The sequence below is a fragment of the Elaeis guineensis genome, chromosome 12, assembly GCF_000442705.2.
Source record: "Elaeis guineensis isolate ETL-2024a chromosome 12, EG11, whole genome shotgun sequence".
Classification (NCBI taxonomy): domain Eukaryota; kingdom Viridiplantae; phylum Streptophyta; class Magnoliopsida; order Arecales; family Arecaceae; genus Elaeis; species Elaeis guineensis.
Genome location: NC_026004.2, coordinates 22,753,512 through 22,778,191, shown reverse-complemented (window position 1 = coordinate 22,778,191; position 24,680 = coordinate 22,753,512). Strand labels below are relative to the sequence as shown.

Here is a 24,680-nt window from a genome sequence, read left to right as displayed (position 1 = left end):
GTGTCATCCGATTCAGGGTGTGGCCGGTGGTCCGCAACATATGGGATAATTGTGGGGTTGATGGCTTATTTTGAGTCCAACGTGCATGTAGTTCCAGCTCCCCATGTAAGAAAGTTGTTCAACCTGGGTTTCATGTCGTCCATCTATCATTTCCCTGAACTCAGAGCTCCTCTTGCATGCATCGAGTTCAACTGAAAGTAGTCACCGACCACCTTGGGTGGAAGGTAAGCTACCAGACTGGTTGTTACCTCCTGTTGCTTTCTGAGCAATCGCATACTAGCTATATTTTCTAGAGGAGGATCACTGAAATGCTGGTCAAGTAGCTTTCACCTTACATAACCATTTAATCTTTTTCCAGCTACTTTGGATGAGTTTTAGTTTTCACTTTTACCTTGTGTATGGTTGAGGTTACTAGGGGGAGTATGGATGGGATTGGAAAGGTGGATGGTCTTCATCTATTGTTTAATTCACAAAATCTTAGTGAAAATGAATAAATATGGAAGGATGCAAGAAAGAATGGATGAAGCATATGAAGGTGGATTTGTATATTGATAAAATTAACCTTCATTCATTTTTTTGATAAAATTATAATACTTTTATATTTTTTCATTCATTTTATTTATATATATTTTTATTTTACCTATACCACATTTTTATATGATTAAATTCTATTACTAATTAATTTTAATTTTGGTACATAATTTCTATAATTATAAGTAAATAATTAGAATTATCTTCTATTTTTATATCTACTATTTTTAGTTAACTATTTGTATAAAATTAATTAACTATTTAAACTATATTATAAATCAATCAATTATTTATATAATTAATATATATAAATAAATTAATTTATATAGTTAATTTATAAAATTATTTATAAAATTATATTAAATATTTATTTTTCAAATAATTATAAATTATAAATATTATAAGTTTATATATTTTTGAATTCTATAATATAAATAAATATTATAAATTAATAATAATAATATTTTTTTATCAGATGATGCTTTAGTAACAATATTATATAAATATCATCAATTGTTCTTTTCATTCTTTCTATACCAAATAGAGAAAGAGATGATTCCTATCTATCTTTTTATATTTTATTAAATACATGAAAAGATAGAAAAAAAAATTATTTATCTTCTCTTTTATTCATCCTTCATTCTCTATCCATCTTTTGTACCAAACAGAAGGTTAGTGAGATAAATATGAAAAGTTATAAAATTTTTTAATATAGATCAAAAGTAATTATGTTTATCACTTGTGATCAAGTTTTGACTTTCTTGACTATAATTGCTACTTCTTCAAACTATTGGTAACTTTGGTTGTCGATGATCCCCTAATATTTAACTTATATCTTTCTCAAATTGGAGAAGGGATGTGACTGGTGGGGTATAATTTTCAGCTCATTATCATTAGTTAAATATTACCACTAACTTTATTGTACCAACCATCTAACATTGGCATTCTAACGAGTCATGAGTTTGAACAATTCCATGAGCAGTAAAGATTTGGAATACTGAAAATCCAATAAATTTGTCAAAAAATTGAAAAAGAGTTAAATAACCAAAAAGTAAACATAAAATAAATAATATAAAATGCAAACCTCTCCGTTATGATATTTATTTATCTAAATATAAGTATAGAAAAGATAGAGGTAAGAATGACAAATGATAAGGAAAAAAAAATCACCTTTGGCAATAATACATGATGTTATTAATTTTTAACACAAAGATGTTTTATTTTTAATTAATCATGAATGATACTATCATGTATAATTTGAAAATAATCAAGTAGTTCTCAATCAGTTTGTTTATGGGGAATAATTTGAAAAGCTGTTCTATCTTTTTTGATTTAGAGGATAATAATTCTGTCAATATGCTAATATTTCACTTACCAGCACATCCTAGCATCCAACCTATTTTTGACCTTCGGCATTTCCGACCCTTCCACCTTTCTCAATCCCATGTTTCTATGAGATTAGTTGCTTATAATATATGATCAACCACATATGAATGGTTTAAACCCTCTCTCTACATATTTATTATTTATCGAAATAAATTTTATTGTTTTTTATTGGAAAAAAGATAAAAGACACGTCCATTGCACGTGCCGCACTATAGTTTCCTTACAAAGAGCTCACACACCTTTCTTCCCTGGTCCTTCCAAGCCGCTTGGCGTAGGCGGGAAGGAGCTCAATACGAGCGGAGCTCTTTAGGCAATAGGCACGCACTCTTCTACATAAAATATATTTCGAATACTTCCCACCCCAACCATTCGTATAACCTTCTCTTCTCCTTTTTCCGTCTCGCCTCGCGGTCTCTCGATCTCTCTTCGCCTTCAGAAACCAAATGGCTCGTAACAAGGTAACCCATTTCAACCCTAATTGAATCTCCCCCTCCCCCAAAAAGATCAATTTTTTTTTTTTTGATTTCTTTTCGTTGCACAGGAAGCGGTGGTTTTGCTACTGGATGTTGGTCCGTCGATGCATAGCGTTCTCCCTGAGGTTGAAAGGGTCTGCTCGATGCTCGTACAGAAGAAGGCAAGTTTTTTTTTTTTTTTCTAATCCAGTTTCCATTAGTTTTGTGGAAATTTTTCTTATTACCATGCTCGTCCTGTTTTCTTTGTAGGAAATCTGCAGTTAAAATGGCTGTCTGATGTGAATTTGTTTTGTTGTTCCTTTGGTTCTTCTTGCAGCTAATTTTTGGTAAGAGCGACGAAGTGGGGTTTGTCTTATTTGGAACCGACGGTATTCTTCTCTTCTACCCAAAAAAAGTGGATTTTTTTTTTTTGGACTTTGAATGAGGAATTATAGATGTTGTTATATCCGGTATTATGAAAAAAACAACAAATTGGCCATGGCGATGCTTTAGATAGTCATTATAATCTTTTCGGTGAGTGAAAAAAAGATAAAAAGAAAGCCATCTTTTTTGTGCTATACATTATATTCGAATTATTTAAGGTCCATAGTTCATTGTTTTGAGCTACATATGCATCTAATGACCCTTGTTTTAGTTGGGAGAAAAATAGTTACTCCATGTGCTTCTTCATGATTGCTATCTTTATTATCTAACGCTTGCCATCCTCTTTCTGGCATGAATGTTTGAGCCCTGGCTCTTATTTGGGTCATATCTGGCCTTCATTTGCCTGACTGTGTAAGTCCGTTGCTTTAATCTCTGCCTATGCAACTGGGTTGTCTTTATTTGTTTATAATTTATTCCAAGAATTTTGTGTTTGTCTCTACTCTGTTCCTTTTTTTTAAATTTTTATTTAGAGTAGAAAACTTGGAACTTCATCTCGAACCATCTTTATTTGCCACCCTTGCTATAAGAATGACACTACCATTTGTCACTTTGATGCTAGTTTTTATTTGTTGCCACGAGATGTGTATGGTTCTAAGTTGCTTAGGAAATTCATAAATTAAAGTCTATAGTGCTTTTTTCGCCCTGATATTCCAGATAACTAATTTCCATGAAAATTACCAGTGAACCAATGTCATTACTTTCTGTCATACTTTTTAATTCTTGCAAGTGCACAGGTTTCAGTGGGTGTTCTGATTTTTTAATCTTTTTTGTTAATCGAATCTCTGGCTCATGAGATGCTGTTGAAATTCCCAGATACATACAATGAGCTTCAAAAGGAAGTGGGTGGATATGAACATATAGTGGTCTTACGTAATATTGGAGTTGTCGATGGAAATGCAGTGGGTTTTCTACAAAATCTTCCGAGAGGAAATTTCCCTGGTGACTGTATCCACCATCAGTTCCTCATGGACAATATTTGCCTTTTGTTTCTGCTACTATCTTTTCTTCTTGTTTGCTGCATTTACGTTCAATTTTGGACATCCAGTATTGTTTTTGTGGCCACTGGTTTGGCATTTATTTTTCTACCTCCTTAAACAAGAAAAAAATTAAACTACCTTGTTGTCTTTTAGCTTGCGTTTATGGAGTTTGGTAATTTGTCATGGGGTCAAGCACCATGGTAGTTGAAGTTTTGCTTACATAACCCTACTATCCGGTTAAGACTTTGTCGTCTGGAATTTTTGCTTTCTGTAGAACTTGGATTATTTGTACACTGCATATCATATTGTTCAGCCAAGATCTCTGTTTCATAAAAGACTGTCTTGACATTTTTAATTATTGATATCATTTAGTTGGTGGCATAGATGCATAAATACACCCCTCTTAAATTTTAGTTATGCATTGTTTCTATTAGGTGACTGAGAATGTTTTGGATGTTTTATTGCAATAACTTTTTGGCGCAGATATCTGTGCCAATAGGATTATCCCCTAATTCAGGCTTGTAATACCCTTGACTCCTTGTTAGTTATTGATGCCATTGTTGTTGGAATAGACTTGCTGATAAAGAAATTTGGGCCTACAAACAAGGGAAAACAGCGCATTTGTCTCATCACTGATGCAAAGTATCCAATTAAAGAGCCGTATGAGGGGACAAAAGAAGATCAAGTCAATACCATCTCTCAAATGATGCAAACTCATGGAATAAGACTCGATTGTATCGTTATCAGAGAAAAACTACCAGGAGCTGATCTGAGGGTAATGGAGGAAAATGATAGTCTATTGGATCAGTTCTCAAGGAAGGCAATAGCAAAAATAGTACATGTTGATAGCCCAACATCATTGTTGGGTGCTCTTAAAACTCGAAATATCTCCCCAGTGACAGTGTTCAGGGGAGATTTGGAACTAAGCTCAACAATGAAGATCAAGGTAAGAATTGAATGTGATAGATTCAGAAGAAGCAGTTAGCTGCAAATCAAGTTATTAGAATCTACAATGTTTGTGCTGGTGTGGTTTTTTAATAAATTCATAATTAAATGAAAAGGATGATCTTCTGATTTTTAAATGCTTATATTAACCAATGAACATATACTTGACCATTTTATTCATGTGCTTAATTTTATTAGAGACGGATATGCTGCTTCCTTAACTACAAGGGCTACAATATTTTTAAACATTCTCTTTCTCTAGCATAAGATGTATGTCAATTAATTACTACTTCCTCGTACCCCAGTAGGATATATACATGAATATTTGAATTTGGATGTTACTGTGTAACTGCAACCTGTTAAAAGTTCTCACTTATTTTGGGTATGAAGTTGCTAAATTTATGCCTTGTCACTGCTAAGACTAGCTATTGCTTATAGTAGTCATTTGACATGGAATATTGCTATGGTGATACTGCAACAACATATGTCTTAGTAATATCATTTCTATATGCCTTTGATTTATGAAATTTTATTTAGATTGTTAACTAACCAATTGATCCCAAAAGCTTAAGTTGATAAGGAAAGGTCAACAATATATGTCAGTCTTAACACCCCTCATCATGTGCAATCCAGACCACAAACATGGAGAGATAATAGAGTCAAAACCCTCTCACATGCTGCCCAGACCATGCACATGGAGGGATGATAGAGTCAGAGACATACTAGGATCAGGATAACAAATAATTAGGAATGATTAAATAAATAGCTAAAGTGGAGGGATTCAAACTTGTAACCTCCAGCAAACCTGAGCTCACATATCATATTCACTAATCAATTGATCCCGAAAGCTTAAGTTGATAGAATAGGGAAAGGGTAAACAATGTATGTCAAGCTTAGGGCTTAACACCCCTCCTGAAATGCAGCTTGGGCCATACATATGAAGGAATAACAAAGTCAGACAGCTGGTGAAAGGTGGAGTTCCCACGAAATTTTTATTGATCTCAAAGCTATTGGCACCAGTCATATCCTTTACGAAGTTACAATTAGAAATTTCTGGATAGTGGTGTGCCTTACTGAATTGTGCATGGCGGTATGTAAATGTGATATGTTACATGGACTCTGGTTCGTGTTAGGTTCTGGTTTGTTCAAGCATTGGATCCTTTCAATGTCTAAGAATTTCTTCTTATAGAGCCATGTTTGAGTGTTATACGAATGCCCATGTTTGAGTGTCAGGTGTGGGTATTTCAACTAAATTGAAGGGTCCAAGTAACCCAGAATGTTAGGACAAATCCACCTCAGTCATAAAATTTCTCCTAAGTTATAAGAGTCCTTTTGTGTGGTCTTTGTGGAGTTTTGATAGTAAGTCACCACTCATATCGCTAAACTTGGCTCATTTGTATGAATGGATTACTTAAGTTTATTTATGGTCCTCACCTTTATGCTTGCGATACTCGTGCTTTATATCTCTCAAAAACATAGTTCTTTTGTCCCCTGATTACAACCTTCTGCCATTTCATTAATATAAATGCATCGTGCTGTGACCTTTTCCTTATCCAGGTATGGGTTTATAAAAAAACATCTGAGGAGAAATTTCCTACATTAAAGAAGTATTCTGGCAAAGCACATTCATCTGATAAATTTGCTACTTATGAAGTTAAAGTTGATTATGAGTACAAAAGCATGGAAGATCCTGATAAAGTTGTTCCACCAGAACAAAGAATCAGAGGTTATCGTTATGGGCCACAAGTAGTTCCTATATCATCAGCTGAATGGGAGGCAGTAAAGTTCAAACCTGAGAAGGGTGTAAAGCTGTTAGGATTTACAGATGCTTCCAACATATTGCGGTAAGCTATTTGCTTTAGCTTGAAATTGAAATATCCCTTTTTTCTGATTTTTGGGTTGTATTCATACTCGTATTGTATGAATGCTTCGACTTACCCAAAAAAAAAACTGTTAATGATCATGTCTTTCACCTACTGAGAATGACCCATTCCCAAGTGTCTATGTCACTGGTCATACATTTTTAGTCTCTTCTGACTTTTCGGCCAGTATTATTTACTTTGTTCACTTATTCAGCCATCTGCTTGCTTCCTTTTGCTCGTTTCATTATGCAGTGGTTCTTGTAATCATCTGCTATCTTTTAGATGCTATCTCCCTCAGATTACTTACTCTTTCCACCTTCCCATTTTGACTGCAAAACTCTTTTGATGCTGATCGGGACCATGATGTCAATGGATTTCAGTTTGCTCATTGGATACAGTCTTCTTCTTGGTCGGTCTTATCTTAGTGGTAAAAGAAATGCAAAAAGAAAATAAAGAAAAAATATGGCTGTCGCCACCTGTAAGGTTGTTTAACCTTGGCCTCAAACAAGTTATAGGAATTAGCGAAAGCTTTCGCAAACAGTGTTGCTTTGCTATTTCTCTTTTTATATATTCCAACAACTTATGCATAACTTTTTCATTATTTTGACATAACTATCCTTATTATATGGAACATTTTCCAACTTGATTTGGAGAGTAGTCAATGACTAACAGAGGTACAAGTCCCCCAACAAGGCTTGTATGCTCATGACCTAGAGAGTTGTGGATTTTTGAAGTTTTACAAACTTGATTTGGAAGTCTAATGGAATTGTCACTCCAAGGTTTTGAAATTGGCACATCCTAGCCTAGAGCTATGGAGTATAGACTTTAGGTAATGTACCAACTTTGGAGACCAGTCAAGGAGTTGATGAGTTATAGTTTTGAGACCTATAGACTGCAACTTGAAGGGATTGGTTAAGGACCTGAAAATATTTCAAATCTAGGCTTGAATTAAAGTTTGCTATGCCGGTACTGTGGCTCAGACCAGTCGGCATTGGCGGCATGGTTCGGTATGCTCTCATGCTGTTTTGTGCTAGGCCCGAATCGATATAGTAGATAGGGCAGAGGGAGAATAGGAGAGAGGAAAGGAGAGAGAGAGGGGCGGGAAGGGAAGGGGAGGGAGAGGGAGAGTGGGCCTTTGAAGGCTGCCATGGCTGCCGTGCTGCTACTGAGCTTGCTGGAACCCCTCCTCTAGCTTTCCTGCAAGCTTGACTGTGATGTGGAGGCCTCAGTGGCCCTCCGGCGGCTTTCTTTTTCTCTCCCTCTCCTTCCCTCCCCCTTCTCTCTTTTCCTCTCTTTTCTTCTCCCTCTCTCCCTCCTTCATTGGTTTCTTGTTTTGATTGCTAGAACCATCTTGGTCCGCTGCTGGCATGGGTCGGTACACCCTAAACCACGCGGTTCGGAACGGCTCCACAATCCTCTTTGAACTATTTATGGATGCATACTGTTGGTATAGAGTCATACATATTTATGAAACATAACAATTGTTGTATACTTGGAAATTGTTAGTATGAGATCTAGCCAACTTCAATAGCCCAATGTGGCCTTGAGAGCTATGCAGGTTGAGCAACTCAGTAACTTGGTTTGGAGTCATGAAAGTTTTGTTCTGTTATTTTTATCTAGGCACTACTACATGAAGGATGTATATATCTTTATTCCTGAACCGGGCAACCAAAAAGCAATTGTTGCAGTTTCTGCTATAGCTAGAGCCATGAAGGATATGAACAAGTCTGCTATTTTGCGGTGTGTTTGGAGGCAAGGTCAGGGAAATGTTGTGATTGGGGTGTTAAGGCCCAACATATCTTCTGTGGACAATATTGTAAGTTGTTTCACACTGTTGCTTTGGATGTCTACTTAGCTTCTGGATTCAGACTTTTCTTACCTGAGTCATATTGTTGGTTCTTTTGAGCAGCCAGATTCCTTCTACTTTAATGTGCTTCCTTTTGTTGAGGATGTTCGAGAATTTCAATTTCCATCCTTCAGAAGTTTCCCATCATCATGGCAGCCAAATGAACAACAGCAAGAAGCAGCAGATAACCTTGTCAAGATGTTAGACCTTACACCATCTGAAGGAGAAGAAGTGCTGCAACCTGACTACACACCAAATCCCGTCCTGGAGGTGTCCTATTGCTTTACTCAAACAGTCTCTCCTACCTGCTATGATAAAATCAGAGTTGTTTTCTGACACTTATCTAATAAACTTATGTTACAATCTCAATATAATTATTTGGATCAATTTTGTTTTTTGGGCTTTGTGTATATGCCATGTATTTGTTCATTTACCTCAGTGCTAGAATTATTATGATGTTCAACATGTTCTTTAATTGTCCAAAAAGTAGTTTAATTTTATTTAGCTGGCTGAACATTAGAGGGATACGAAGTTGTGGAGCACAGGTTTCATGTCTAGTTATCTTAAGTTGTTAGCTTTGCTTGTTAAATTATAATTAACTGCCAGAAGCTTTAACTGTTAACCCATATGTAATGGATTCAGAATGTTCAGCACATTACAATGCCTATAAGATGATTTTATAGACCATGGGTTGAATATTAGATATCAAAGAAGACACCGTTTCAAAAAGGTGCATAAGCTTGCTCCCAGTCCCCTCCCAGTTCATGCTCTTCAATCATTGTAACACCATTGCTCCTGCATTGGTTCCTTCTCCTGACTAGATTGAAAAGATGCATCACGGTTCCATTATACAACATAAAAGATATTCTACAACCATACCAGCCATCATACCTCATTTCAAGAGGGGATCTCAGGTCTCTACTTGCTTATTAGTAAATTGCCCTGCTTTCTTCAGGTCCATTGGCATCAAGTTATTATTGGCTCCTATTCTTTGGCCTTCTTTAACACCAAATTTGAAGATGTATTCTGAACGTGAAGAAGTGCACAGCACAATGACAATAGAATTCCCTTCATCTGTTTAGCATTGTAGTTCTTGATTTAGGAGAAATGTTACCAGAACCACAAGATGGAGGGGCAGTCCATTTTTGGTGAAACTGTTTGGTTGAGGGTTCTATTAATTCATTGATGACTATCTATTTATGTCTAAATATCTCCTTCCTGCATTCAATGGGTATGATATTTCATTAGTGCATTATGGTAATTCTCTATCTGTTATAATTATGATGTGTGAATGGTGCAAAGATACAATAAAAGCCACTATAATTATTTTAATGTGCTCTTATAATGATCATCTTGTATAGAAAATGTTATATTTCATGGGTTGTGGATATTATAATACAAATGTGCCCTGAAACCATCGGAACAATCACTGTAATATTTTGACTGTTTTTAGTTGAAATCATGATTCAGATTGACCTCCATATAATTTAATTTCTTATGTTGTATTTCCTGAAGTATTTATTTATGTGTTTCCCTGTGGCTAAACGTAGACTAGTCAAATATTAATTTTGCTCAAAGAAGCAAACTTCCCAATGCCCTTCCTCCCTTACCCCCTCCCCTAATCATTTGTTGCCAATCTCTGGCTTGATAGGCACACTATCAGGGAGGAATTACATGGGTCATATAAGAAGCCAACAATCACCAAATTTCACGTGATAGACGGTGCACCAACTCTCTATTGGACCATGTTTTGGCCTTTATGATACTATTTCAAATTCAACCTTCTTGCCTCTTGCATCGATAATCACCTTTGCCTACTTTGCTTTCAAATTTATATTGTTTTTTTTTTCTTCTTTTATTATCCTTCTCCATTCTTTGGTTCAGCTATGTCTCAGTACAGGTTCAACCACCTTCCATAAATCAGATCACTTACTAACCATGAGATGACTAGAAATGTCATAAAATTTAATGGTTAATTGACTACAATATTTATTTTAAAAATATGTTAACTTGTTAAGTATGATAAATTGCTTTATGTTGGATCGAGTGGATCATCACGTCTTGAGGAAGGATACTGTTTCTATGGGACAAGAAAGTAATTCTGTTGGATGGGTATCCTGTTCCTATCTGTAGAAGTACATGCGATCTGCATGCACCATGAAAAAACTAGTATACACACAAATTTATAGATTTGTATGTATGTACATGTACGCATGCTTGCATGTATATGTTGCATATTTACGTGTATAATTTTCTTAGTGGAATAAAGTACAAACTAATTCTTAAAATTAATTAGTAGTAGGAGAAGAAATAAAATGTGAGAGCTATTGTATCAGAGTAACCGCCTGTAGTTGTGCACATATGTTATAGCATATTTTTGGGAATCTCTGCGTGAATCCCTGAGTAAGATGCGCTATTGGTAGGGTGAATGGCTTGGTCTCCAAGGAGACATGTGAAATTTTCAAGTTTTATCATACTAGAGCATGACATTGTCATCTTCATTCCTCAAAAACATCAGCAACCTTAGTGTGCAAGTTCCAATTATTCTCTGGGTGACTTTCAAAATTAAATTAAATCATGATGTCGTGGTGCTTTCCACTCACTTGTTGAAGCATTGCTTGGGTCTACCATCTACTGACCTATCATTTCAACCACCATGGATGTTGATAATATAATAAGAGAGCTTATGGTATGTCTTTGTTGTCTTGATGGTTTTTGTGGAAAAAGGGACCGGATCACACAATCAGTGGAATTCATTTTTTTCTGTAAAAGAACTGTTTCCTTTTTTGTCTAGATTAGGAATATTCTGTAAATATTCTAGGAATATCCTGTAATATTCAAAGAATATCCTGTAATTAGTGTAAGAGATTATTTCCTAGTTTGTTATATTCTTTGCCTATAAGAGGAGAGAATTGACTGTAGCTGTATATATAGAAATAAACAATCATTTTCACATCTTTTATGGTATCAGAGTAGGATATTATTCTACTCTTGTGGTTGCCCTAGTGCAGCTGCCGCCCATACGCTGCTGCTGTCTTGTTTTTTCTTTACCATGTCTAACGTCTCCTCCAATCAACTCCATCCACTAACCCAAGCCCTGCTGTCGTTACCAACCCAGGTCCTGCTATCGTGACCCATGCTCCTCAGGTCCCTTCTACTGCTGAATCTCATCCAGTCCAAATTACCACCATTCGACTCAATGGTGATAACTTCTTATACTGGTCTCAATCGATACGTATGTACGTCTGAGGAAGAGGCAAAATCGGCTACTTGACAGGAGATTCACCGGCTTCGGACAGTGCAGATCCGACCTATCCAACTTGGGATGCTAAAAACTCAATGATAGTGACTTGGCTTGTGAATTCTATGGACGTGGATATTAGTTCTAATTGCATGTGTTATCAGAATGCTAAGGAACTATGGGATAATGTTATCCAAATGTATTTTGATTTGGGTAATCAATCTCAAATTTATGAACTTTGAAACTTGGAGAAGTTCGGCAAGGAAGTGACACTGTCACCAAATACTTCCATTCTCTGAAATGAATATGGCAAGATCTGGACCTGTTCAATGATTATGAGTGGAAGTCTCCTGACGATTGGAAACACAATCAGAAAATTGTGGAGGCTAATCGAGTCTCCAAATTTCTTGCTGGTCTCAATGTTAAATTTGATGAGGTTCGAGGAAGGATTATTAGACGAAATCCTCTGCTTTCACTCAATGAAGTTTTTTCAAAGGTTCATCGGGAGGAAAGCTGCAGATCAGTAATGCTCGAAAAAAAGAATAGTGGCACGAGTGGTCTGATTCAGAACTCCGCACTGGTTGCTGCTGAAGCCAATGCTAGTGGACGGAGTGTCCCTGATCAACACAAGCATGATGAGAAGCCTCGGATACGGTGTGATCACTATAACAGACCACGTCATACTCGAAAAATTTGTTAGCTGCTTCATGGAAAACCAGCCAATTGGAAACCAAAATCTAGATGATCACAAACCACTGCCACTGCAGCTGACTCGGATCCATTCAACAAAGAGCAGATTGATCAACTTCTGAAATTGCTAAAGGCTAATCCATCATCATCTGGTACACCTAATTGTTCTTTGGCCCATTTAGGTAGAAATTTCTTAGCCCTTTCTAATACTTTGAATTCCGCTCTATGGATCATTGATTCAGGGGCTTCTGATTATATGACTAGTTTGTCTAACCTATTTTTTTAATATATTCCTTGTTCTGGTAATGAAAAAGTATGAATAATAGATGGTAGTCTTTCATCTATTGCAGGCAAAGGCCTAATTAAAATATCTGAAAATATTAGTCTTAAATCAGTTCTTCGTGTCTTTAAACTTGCTTGCAACCTGTTATCTGTCAGTAAATTTTTGAAGGACTCTAATTGCTGTGTTACCTTCAATGGCTTCCATTGTACATTTCAGGACTGAATTTCGGGAAAGATGATTGGCAGTGCTAGAGAGATAAACAGGCTATACTACAATAAGGATTTTTTTGATAATAAAAAAGCTCAAAGGCTGAGTAGTACTTGTTCAATTTCTGTTTCTGAACAAATAACGCAATGGCACCTTAGACTAGACCATCCTAGTTTTCATTATTTAAGATGCTTATTTCCTAAATTGTTTAAAAGAGTGGATTGTTCTATGTTTCAATGTGAAAGTTGCCATTTATCTAAAGATCGTTGTGTTAAATTTGTTTCAAAACCTTATAGTCCTTCCAAACCATTTTACTTAATTCATAGTGATGTTTGAGGATCGTCAAAGGTTACCACTTTATCTGAAAAAAGGTGGTTCGTAACTTTTATTGATGATCACACTAGGTTTTATTGGATTTACTTACTAAGCAAAAAATCTGAAGTGGAAAGATTTTTCAAAGAGTTCTATTATATGATCAAAATCTAGTTTAATTCAAAAATTTGCATTCTTCAATCAGACAACGGAACTGAGTATTTTAATGAGTGTTTAGGAGAATTTTTAAGAGATAAAGGCATTCTACATCAATCAACATGTCGCGATACTTTCCAACAAAATGGTATTGCTGAAAACAGGCACTTACTTGAAGTTGCTAGGGCCCTCATGTTTTCTATGATTATTCCTAAATACCTCCGGGGAGATGCTATTTTAATTGCCTCCTACTTGATCAACAAAATGCCAACTCGTATTTTGAAATTTAAAACCCCTTTACATACTTTCAAGACATCTTTTCCGAACTTTCGGTTGTACTCTGAGTTGTCTTTAAAAACATTTGGATGCATTTGTTTTGTTCATGTTCCACAATTTTTTTGATCCAAATTGGATCCTAAGACTAAAAAATGTGTTTTCATTGGATATGCTCCAAATAAAAAGGGGTATAAGTGTTTTAATCCACTAACAAAGAAGACTTATGTAAGCATGGACGTGTCTTTTATGGAAAAATAATCCTATTTCAATAAAAATCATCTTCAGGGGGAGAATATTGAAGAAGAAGATAATTTTTGAAAAATTTTTGAACCACTGCCAAATTTTATTGAAACTCCAATTCACTTTAATAAACAAATCAAGGAAATAATCGATCCAAATAATAAAGAAAAGGATTTGTTTAGTCCACAGGTGCCGGGCATGATGGAATCTGAAACAGAGGGAGAATTGCTACATATGGATCCGAGTAATCCGAAACCTGAGCTTCAGGTTTATATCAGACGAAAACCTCAAAGAAGTACTATTGATCCAAATATATCTCTTGCAACTGGTCAGTCAACACCCTTGAATGATGGTCCTTCTTTCATTAAAGGTAATTCTAAATCTACTCTTAAGTTGTCTAACCTTGATGTTCCAATTACCTTCAGAAAAGGAACAAGATCCTGTACCCATTATCCTATTGCCAAGTATTTGTCTTATCAAAAATTGTCCAATAACCATAAAGCATTTATTTCAAATATTTCTAATCTGCATGTTTCAAGATCTATTCAGGATGCCCTAGGTGATCCGGATTGAAAATTAGCAGTGAAGGAGGAGATGAATGCTCTTGAAGAGAATGAGACTTGGGAGATTATAAAACTACCAAGAGGCAAGACAATGGTAGGATGCAAGTGGGTCTTTACTGTAAAGTGCAAGGCAGAAGGAAGTATTAAAAGGTACAAGATCAGACTTGTTGCCAAGGGGTTCACTCAAACTTATGATATTGATTATCAGGAGACCTTCACCCTAGTTGCAAAAATAAACTCAATCCGAGTTTTTCTTTCTTTGGCGGTAAACTCTAATTGGCCTCCAATTGGCCTCTATGCCAACTTGATGTAAAAAATGCCTTCCTAAATGGAGACTTGAAGGAAGAAGTGTTTATAGATCTATCATCTAGTTTTGAGAAGGACTTCGGAACCAACAAGGTATGTAGATTGAAAAAATCCTTGTATGGATTCAAACAGTCACCTAAAACATGGTTCGAGAGGTTTGGGAAGGCAGTAAAAAGTTACCGTTATATCCAGAGTCAAGCTGACCGTACACTGTTCTTCAAGCACTCGAAAATCAGTAAATTAGCTATTTTGATTATGTATGTAGACGATATAATAATGATCGGTGATGATAGTGTCGAAATTATAGAACTTAAGAGAAAACTTGCATAAGAGTTTGAGATCAAAGACTTGGGGGCTTCAAAGTACTTTCTTGGCATGGACTTTGTAAGATCCAAGGAGAGAATCTTCGTTAACCAACGAAAGTATGTCTTAGACTTAGTGAAACTGGAATGCTCGGATGCAAGACAGCCGAAACTCCAATAGAACCCAATTTGAAGTTGCAGCCTACAGAAATCAAGGAGGTGGTAGATAGAGAAAAGTACCAAAGACTTGTGGGTAAACTTATCTATTTATCACATACTCGTTCTGATATGGCTTTTGCAGTGGGTGTGGTAAGCCAGCTTATGTATTCACCAGGATCAAAACACTTTGAGGTTGCCTACAGAACCTCAAAGTACCTAAAGGGGACACCTGGAAAGGGATTGCTATTTCAAAACAGAGGACATTTGCAAATAGAAGCTTACATCGACGCAGACTGGGCAGAAAGTGTAACTGATAGAAGATCAACTTCCGGTTATTGTACTTTTATGGGAGGTAATCTTGTTACCTGACGAAGCAAGAAACAGAATATGGTAGCCAGAAGTAGTGCTGAAGCTAAGTTCCGTTCGGTAGCCCATGGAATTTGTGAGGTGATATGGATAAAAATATTACTTGAAGAAGTAAAGTTTTTTATCCCCTCACCAATAAAAGTCTACTGTGATAATAAAGCTGTCATCTCTATTGCTCACAACCCAATCCTCCATGATAGAACAAAGTATGTAGAAGTGGACAAACATTTCATCAAGGAGAAGCTTGATAATGGAATAATTTGCATGCCATACATTCCAACAATTGATCAAATTGCTGATATTCTCACAAAGGGATTGTATAAGAAATAGATCTAGTAAGCAAGCTTGCCATGGAAGATATCATCAAGCTAGCTTGAGGGGGAGTGTGGAAAAAGGGATCGGATCACACAATCAGTGGAATCCATTTTTTTTTTATAAAGGAACTGTTTCCTTTTTTATCTAGATTAGAAATATTCTGTAAATATTCTAGGAATATCCTGTAATATTCTAGGAATATCCCGTAATTAGTGTAGGAGATTATTTTCTAGTTTGTTATATTCTCTGCCTATAAGAGCAGAGAACTGACTGTAGCTGTATATATAGAAATAAAAAATCATTTTCATGTCTTTTAGTTTCTTATCTTTAGCTTTTTATTCAAAAATAGACATCCCTACAACCAAATTTGACCCATATTTTTTAGCCAACAACTAATGCACAGAAAGTTGTTCGGTTATGATCATATACTATAACTGATGCACCAAATTGCTTAAGGTAATGGTCTTTCTGGTTATCTATTTCATCTTCTTTGGTACCCATGATTTTTTTTATCAGTAAATGAGCATTGTTAGTTGACATTAGTTGACAATTCAATCTTTTTAATTCAATTAATTTGGATTTAGCATCTCTCAATTCATTTATGATTTCCTATTTTCATTCTTTTGAACAGGATGCTAATTTGGCATCTTTTCATCAAGGTTCCTTCGTTTTATCCTTGTGGGCCTGTGACCTTCTCTTCAAACCTGCTATGTCTTTTATGCTGTAATCTCTCTCTCTCTCCCCCTCCCCCCTCTAAGATACTTTTACTTTGATAATCAAAGTTTTATGTCTTGGTGGGATGAAGGGTGTTCTGGTCGTTCCGTCCTATTTCTGTGAGAAAACAAGACCAGGACGGGTCGGGACTTTGAAACCCATCCGTGTAGGGAAAGAAGAAGAAAAAGAAAAGAAAGAATGGAAGATGGAAAAAGAGAAAAGTGAAAGGAAAGAAGAAGGAAAATGAAAGAAAGAAAGGAAGGGAAAAGAAAAAGAAAGGAAGGAAAGAAGGAAGAAAGGAAAGAGAAGGAAGAAGAAAAAGGAAAAAAGAAAGGGATGATGAAAAGAAAGGAAAAAAAAGGAAAGAAAGAAAGGTAGAAGAAAAAGAAAGAAAAGAAGGAAAAAAAAAGAAAGAAAGGAGTAAATAAAGGGAGAGAGATGGAGGATATCTACTTGGATGCATGATCGGGATGGCTGTTAGGACGGGACAGGACAGTGGGGCATCCTGTTCTATGAAGATATTGGGACACCTCCGTCTTATGGGATTTAAAATCTTGTTGATAATGTTTCTACCAATAACTAAATGTTGGTTGTCTACTCTTCACTTAACTATTTCTACTTCACCCTATTCCATGTTTGATACCGGCCTTGTACCTTATTGATTTATGGGATTTGCATTTGGCTGATGCATCTAGCTTCTTTTGAAGATTTTTTGGGGAAGGCAAGTTCATCTTGTACCACTTATTAGTGAATTCTTTATTTTGACTCAACTTTTTGTATGCTTTAGGATATTGGGCTTACTAATTCTTTAGTCTTTGGGCTTCTACCATCAATATCATCACCAGATAGATGTATTCTTTTGTATGCTTCCTTGGTTAACTACTTCTATCGACTAGCTTAATTCCCAGACCTTTACTGGCATGCTTATTTGTTCCTTTTTTGCTCGGCCGAATTCCATGACATTTGTGTTCGATAAAAATCTTCATGCATTCCTAGCTCAAAGATGGTGTTGTTTAGCTGTTGGATTATCTTAGCGGTCTTAGTGTAATCCTTTGCCTGCCGTCTTTGCTAGACATCTAGTTGACTTCTTTGATTGATCCAAAAGCTCTTTGTGAAGTTGCTTGCTTCTTTCCAGTTTCCTTACTTGCATAGCTTTTCATCTTTGCTGTTCGCATAGAAGAACAATTGTTTTGCAAGCATATGATTCATTTTTTCTTTTTCTTTTTTTTTTTTTCTACAACATTTTGTACTCCACTAGTTTGATCGCTACTATTCAGGAACTTAAAACTTTTGTTTTATTTATATAACCCCTATATGGTAGCCTGAACTAGGTGCAGCTACTCTTGAACACTTTTACTGGTGTGCATTCTTCTTGTAATGCAATAGTTCTCTCCTTGTGGAACTATACCCTTTCTTCCTTGGGGCAAATAAAAACTTTAGGACATGAGATACTTTGAGAGGGAAAAAATTGTCATGGGAGAGTTCCATCTACAGTAGAAATGATACTTCGAGATGAAGCATATGCTTAAAACAGGAAAGTGGTGAATAATGTTGTATGGAAGTGTCACATATTGAGTCCAATTCCCACCTACACATCCCTGGTACTTTGAGCACTTAATCTCGTATTTTGAGTGTACAATTTCAGTACAACTGCACTGATAAGTCTGTAATTCACCTTTCTGTGCTTAAAGATTTCGTTGACCCAAAGGCAGTGGAAAATATTTGTTTGATCATTCCATTCCAGCTTACTTATATTATTGTCTTAATCCACAATGTTGTAAATCTGTCAGAAAAAGTGGTTTCCCTATTGTTACTCCGATCAAGCTCAAAATTTCCTGACTTTTTATGCCAGCGGTTTTATCACTTTCTGGACTTGAAGTCGAAGCAGCCAGATGCCGATGTGCCTCCACTTGATAGAAACCTTAGGGGGATAACTGAACCTGATCCTGCTGTTTTTTCTTGCCACAAGTCTGTAATTGATAACTTCCACAAAAATTTTGAGCTGAAGGAGAAACCAAAGGTCGAAAATATTGAACTCTTTTATTTTTTTTATTTTCACCAAGGTTATTTTCATCTGAATGCGCTCCTCCAGTGCAGAAAAAGAAGTCTTCTAAACGTGCCTGGAGGGGAAAACCATCAGCTTCTAGTGAGGAGGAAGGTGTCGATGGTGAGGCATCTGGCTTTCAGAGTTCTAATTTAATGAAAGATTCGTCTAACATAAATGTTGAAAAAATTGGAAATCTGAATCCTGTCCAAGATTTTGAAGCCATGATGGCACGTAGAGACAGTTCAAAGTGGGTCAGCAAAGCAATAAAAGAGATGCAAAATCATGTTTCTGATTTGTTAGAAAATTCTTATGAAGGGGATGCTTACAGCAAGGCAATTGAATGCTTGCTGGCTCTACGGAAAGGTTGTATTCTTGAGCAGGTACCTTTCTTCCATCAAGTTTTGTTTACAATTTTCAGAACAAGTGTTGTATTGATTTACTGACATTTAATAGGAAATATGGTTCTGATAAGTGTTTAATTTATATAATATGACATTTTCACTTTTACAGTTAGCACCAACACTTAGTAAGTTCGGTGGTTAAAATTAGTGAAGAATCCCTAGCTGATAAACAATATATGTTGTTATACAAATCAACTAAATACACTTAGTAATTGGTTAATTTTTTTGCAGTTATATAAAATCAAAATATTTATGAAAATACAGATAGGTTAAACCTAGAAAAGTGATAGTTTCTCTGTTGAAAACTTTATATATATGCATATATGTGCATTGGTGCATATAAACTTTTGCTCGAAGGTAAAACATACTCTAAACATTTATAAGGTATTTTATTATTAAATGTACTTAATATAATTTTAATTTTGAAAACTATTTTAAAATGTAAAATAACAACTACTAAATATTATGAACTTCAGGTAGTGTTTGGATATATTAGGGGTTTACATGTGTTGTAGTTGCTATATTTGCAGCTACACTTCTGGCATTTGGTTCGATAGGTTTGTAATTGCAGTCAAATAAAATCCTAAGTTTGTTTGCCGTGAATTACAACTGTAAAGTGTACTTGGTTTGTCCTTTTAAGTTGGTATTCAATATGTCTCTCAACCATTATCGTTGTTGGGACTTGAATCCATTGTAAATATGCCTCTAAGGTCTTTTCCAGTTGCGGTAGTTTGTCTTACGGCCAATTTGGTCATAAGACAAGACACTATTAAAAGGGCCCCCAAATGCAATTTGAGTTGCACAATTTTGGTTGACTTATAACCATCCAAATACTGGGAAAATGCCACCTTCAACTGGGTTCCACTTCAACCCAATGGTATGTATCCAAACACTTGGCGATTAAGTTATAGAGTTCCAAGCTGCTCATCAAGATTTTGACATTTTGTTAATCACCTGTATTCCTTGGTTGAAAGCATGAAACTGCATTTAGCTAGTTGTTTGTTATACGGAAGTTGAATAATCAATTTGTAATATTTCTAATTGTATTATATATTTATAACACACTTTATTATAATGTTATCTGTGGGGGATTTGGCCTTTGTAAGTTGATAATTGCATCATTCATTGCACACCCTAAGGTATTGTTCCAACGCTTTCTTGCTACTTTTTACTAAAAGCCTCCCAAGTGTGTCATCATAACTTCAGAGGTTCATACTACGATATTGGCATCCCTGTTGCCAATTCCAGTATTTATGTTTGGTCTTCTTGGTATTTACTTTTCAGTGGTACCTCCAACGAATATCACTGTTAGCTGCTGTAGTTTATTGGTAATCACTAAAATCTAAGTCAAAACTCATAGAAATGAAAGGTTTCTAACTAAGCTTCCTGCGTGGTTCTTAGATCTGTTATCGGACAAGAGTGACAGCAAAATGGATTTATTTTTTTTCCTTGTAATAATTTCAGCTTCTTATCAGGTTTTTTAAATTTATGCAATTTTACCTACTTGCTATCAATATAATAATTTTAGTCAAGCTTCATAACAAACAAGATGAGTGTTCTAGAGCTAGAATGTTAAGACGGTTGTATGGTAAAACTAGGATCGATATGGTGAGGAATGGGTATAACAGAAGAAAGGTAGGAGAGGCACCAATGAAGGGAAAAATGATGAGAACTAATTGAGAAGGGTATGGATATGCACAAAGAGAAAATCTCAGGAATCCTGTTGATGGAAATGCTTGAATCGGTAAAGGAGGCATAAGTTAACATGGAGATTGTGAGAAAAGATTTAGAAAGCTTGAAGTGATATGGAGTTTGCTCTTAATGGCGAAGATTTAAGCTTGATTGGTGAAAAAGGATTGTTGGTTAAGGCTGTTATGTTTAAAAACCGTATAAAAAATGTGAAGGCTAGAAAAAGAAACGGAAGATTATAGAAGATGCATTATATCAATGGACTTGGTGAAATGTATGTACTTTTTTCTATTTCCTAAGTTGTTTCTCGATAAGAATTAGTAGGGTTGGAGTGCTGATATTGTAATTCAATTGTAGGACAAGAAAGAAAATTGTACTCCAGGGTTTCAGAAAAAAATTATCTGATGCATGTAAAGTTGTGCTTCACCTAGGAGCTGATGAAATGGCCAAGTTTTGAGAAGCAGGCTGAGGAGAGGAATCACACCTCTTTACTTGTTCATGACTAAAAGAACTTGGCTCTTAAGTGCTATTAAGATACTGAATCTACATCAATGTGGCATGTGGAATTGCAAAATTAACAAGGGACACTTGGAGAATATTATTCTTTTTAATTCTATCATCTATGAAGAACTGCATGAAGTCTAATCTATTGTTTAAGAATGGATATATAAAGATCATTCTGTTTTCCAGGTTGTGCCAAATCAAGCAGGCACAATTACCTCAAGGTGAGTAGGGTACTCCTATTCTTGAGCCTTCTTTGCCCTCTTTCTCTATGTTCTGCTTTCACAATCCAAGAAGATATACTTAACTGCAAGGTATTAAGTTCCAAATTGTAGTATAGAAAGGAACATAAGAATTACTGTTTGACATGAATGGAGGTTGTGATGAAAGATATGAGAAGTTATAGATTGACATGAATGGAGGTTACGATAAAAGTTATGAGAAGCTTGAATAACATCAGAGACAGCAGTAACTTGGAATTTTTAATGCATTAGATCCATAATGCCAACCCCAAATGGCGGTAATAAGGCTGTATGGTTTTGGTTATCTTTATAAGTCCTGGAATCATTGGGCAGTCAACTGCTTGTTCTCTGTTTCTGTGGGTCTATGTTAACGACCTCTCTGCTCTTCAAACTTGATTCACATAAATTGAGAAAAGAACAAGATGTAATAATATGATTGATAAAATGGTTATAATAATATGATTGATGTCTCCCTCCCTTTTGGATTGCTTGTTTCTGTCCACCATTCCCGTTCAGTTTATGTCTAGTAGCTCATATGCAATATTTATGTATAGGAACCAAAGGAATTCAATCGGTTTCTGCTTGGTCTTTATGAGAAATGGAAAGACACTGATCTTGCAAATTTTTTTGAGCTGCTTTCATCTAAAAATATCACATTGATCAGCCAAAAAGAAGCACCTGACAGGTTTGCTTGGTCAACTTGCCTTTTTTCTTGAATTCATTAGGAATTTGATTACTGAACTTTTTATTTACTGCATTTTCTTTCTATTGAACAGTAATGTGACAGAAGAGGACGCCAAAAATTTCCCAGTCAAAGCCGAGCTAAAATCCCAGTAGCCATGTTCTGACATCAGACTGACAAATTGCTGAAGTGGACTAAGAGTGGTTCTGGTTCATATATTCACGGGAGATCACCGCAAGTACCAAAAACCTTTATGCAAACTCGTAAATGGGCAGCACCATGCCTCATTGATATGGCTTTTCCACAGCAAAACTTGGCTAATTTCCTAAAGACAGTTCTATCTTATTGCCAGGCAATTCCCTCTTGTTTGTTATCCAACTGAAGTCCCTTGCACTGACCGGTAATTTATATCTGATCTCTTTATGTTTAACAAAATGTCTAGCAAAAGACGGAGGCATGCCCCAGAGTAGGCATTTGACGTATCGTGAAGGCATACTCTCTATGTTGCCCTAGTTTCGTAGATTTTTAGGTACTTTGCCGTAGGTGCAATATAACAGGTAGGTGCTTTTTTTTGGGCCTCTATGGAGGTATGATCTTGTATGTTTTTGGTGGATATTTCTTCATACAGCACTGATGAATGGGGAGAATGCTTGTCAGGTTATTCTCAGGACTTTCAGGTAATGGAGCATCAAGATTGGTCAAAATTCCAGATGTGACCTAGAGGAATATGCTATACCATTCTCTCTCTTTTTTTTTTTTTTCCTTCAGATTATTGATTCAGTATCTCTACCATTATATACAGGGAAACGTCCACCCTAATTAAGTGATCAAACAAATACTGTTTCGACTCCATTCTCTCTCGCTCTCTGTCTGTGTTTATTTTTGGTAGAAGACGAGCAGAGTTCCATTAGAAACGTTGGAACTACAAATAAAAGCAACAAATGGGACGACCTCTTGTTGGTAAGTTAACCCTTCACAATTGCTTTCAGCCCGTTTTTTGTCCTCCAGATTGGCCAATTTGAAATTCTAGAATCTGGAGTGGCTATGGCTGAGATTACAATATCTTAAAGGGATGCTAAGGATTGGATAGGGTAATGATGTCTTATGATAGAGCTTAGCATACAACATTATTATATTTAATTTAATTAAATCTTAGAGCTTATACATGGTGCTGGATTCTCAAAGAAAGAGATGGGAATCGTGCATGACCTCTTTCCTGTTCTTTAGACGTTGTAAGTTGAAAGAGGGAGATCTTCTTCTTTTTCTTCTCTCAAAGTCGGTCAGGTTAAGGACTACTTGATTCTTCAAAGTTTGGTTTTATGATTTTCCTCTATATCTATTTCCCTATTATGCAAGGTAACACCGGTTTCAGTGGTTTTGGGAAGAAAGAAAAGATGCTGCTGCTTCGCCTCTTCCCTCTCTCACTATTTTTTTCTTATTTTATGTGATTATTTCTTTTGGTTGAGTTGGTTTACTAAATAACTTGCTAAGTTTTTGTCACTATGCTATTTACTGGTGAATGATGCTATCATAACATGCATCCTTGCATTTCCTTGGAATAATCTATCATCGAATTGATCGATATTTAATATGCCAGGTTTAAGCTTGACCTGCAGCTTAGGTCTAACTATGACTGATAGACTCAACCATGGTGTCAACAACTTATATTTCTTTCTAGTCTACAACATGGGCATGCAGTACTCAAACCACTTTATACATTATGGAGACAGCATCCAGCATTGACTATTCGATACACATGCCAAATATGATGCCAAGCCTTGGCTTTATGGTATAGCTTTTGTCACATTTGAGTTTGCTATTTAGATTGTTACTAGCGATATACCAACTTGGGTTGAGTGCAAACTACTTGATGAAGCTTAGATTCAAACTCGCTTAAGACATAAGAAGCTAAAGCAAAATGTTTATAAACCCACGTTGAAGCATAACATTTTCTGGGATCCTTACAAACCTTATAAATACATGCTCGACCTTCCGATCTCAGTGTAAGCCTAAATATTTTTTTCTCACAAATATTCTGCATGAATAGAGTGGCAGCAAACAGTAATTTGGAAAGACATAAATTCTTTATCCACATATTACCAAATTCAATGACATTGTCTATTTATATTAAAAATAATTTGCAACTATTACAATCTATAAATTGCTTGTAGCATGAGTACTTTCGACTCACTAAAAATTCATTTACTAGTATGTATAAGTTTTAGTATCTATAATTCTTTTCATTACATTTGTAAGTCTATTCAAAACATTATTATAACTAATGAGCCTTATATTAATTAGCTGGCTTGCTTTTCAAATGGGATGTGCAACTTGGGTAGATTGGATTGACTAATGCATACCCAACTTGTGTTTAAAACCATTCATTTGCAAAAAGTATGAACTAAGGGATATCATCCTAAATATGCCTATTAAGCTCATCAACAACTAGCATCAATAGTTTTCCTACTTCATTTTGAATAATGGTAAAAGTGCTTCATTGTGACTTATTATAGATTTGAAATGTAGAAATAGATTCTTTGTACAT

General features: G+C 35.7%; 1 protein-coding gene across 5 annotated transcripts; it reads left to right on the top strand.

Moving 5' to 3' along the window:
- Nucleotides 1-1,875: 1,875 nt before the first annotated feature.
- On the top strand, nt 1,876-22,839 carry LOC105054786 (ATP-dependent DNA helicase 2 subunit KU80). 5 transcript variants are annotated; one of them, XM_073246797.1, is made up of 13 exons: nt 1,881-2,375; nt 2,459-2,551; nt 2,707-2,758; nt 3,627-3,758; nt 4,336-4,736; nt 6,293-6,579; nt 8,218-8,413; nt 8,507-8,767; nt 18,426-18,593; nt 18,671-18,740; nt 18,831-19,000; nt 22,008-22,138; nt 22,230-22,839. In XM_073246797.1, the coding sequence occupies exons 1-13, from the start codon at nt 2,361-2,363 to the stop codon at nt 22,288-22,290; spliced, it is 2,037 nt and encodes a 678-aa protein (XP_073102898.1). In that variant the 5' UTR covers nt 1,881-2,360; the 3' UTR covers nt 22,291-22,839. The 5 variants fall into 5 exon arrangements, 4 of the variants coding, with proteins under 4 accessions (XP_073102899.1, XP_073102898.1, XP_073102897.1 ...); XR_012135879.1 differs by having other exon boundaries at nt 1,877-2,375; nt 18,671-18,983; XM_073246796.1 differs by having other exon boundaries at nt 1,886-2,375; nt 18,671-19,000.
- Nucleotides 22,840-24,680: the final 1,841 nt, after the last annotated feature.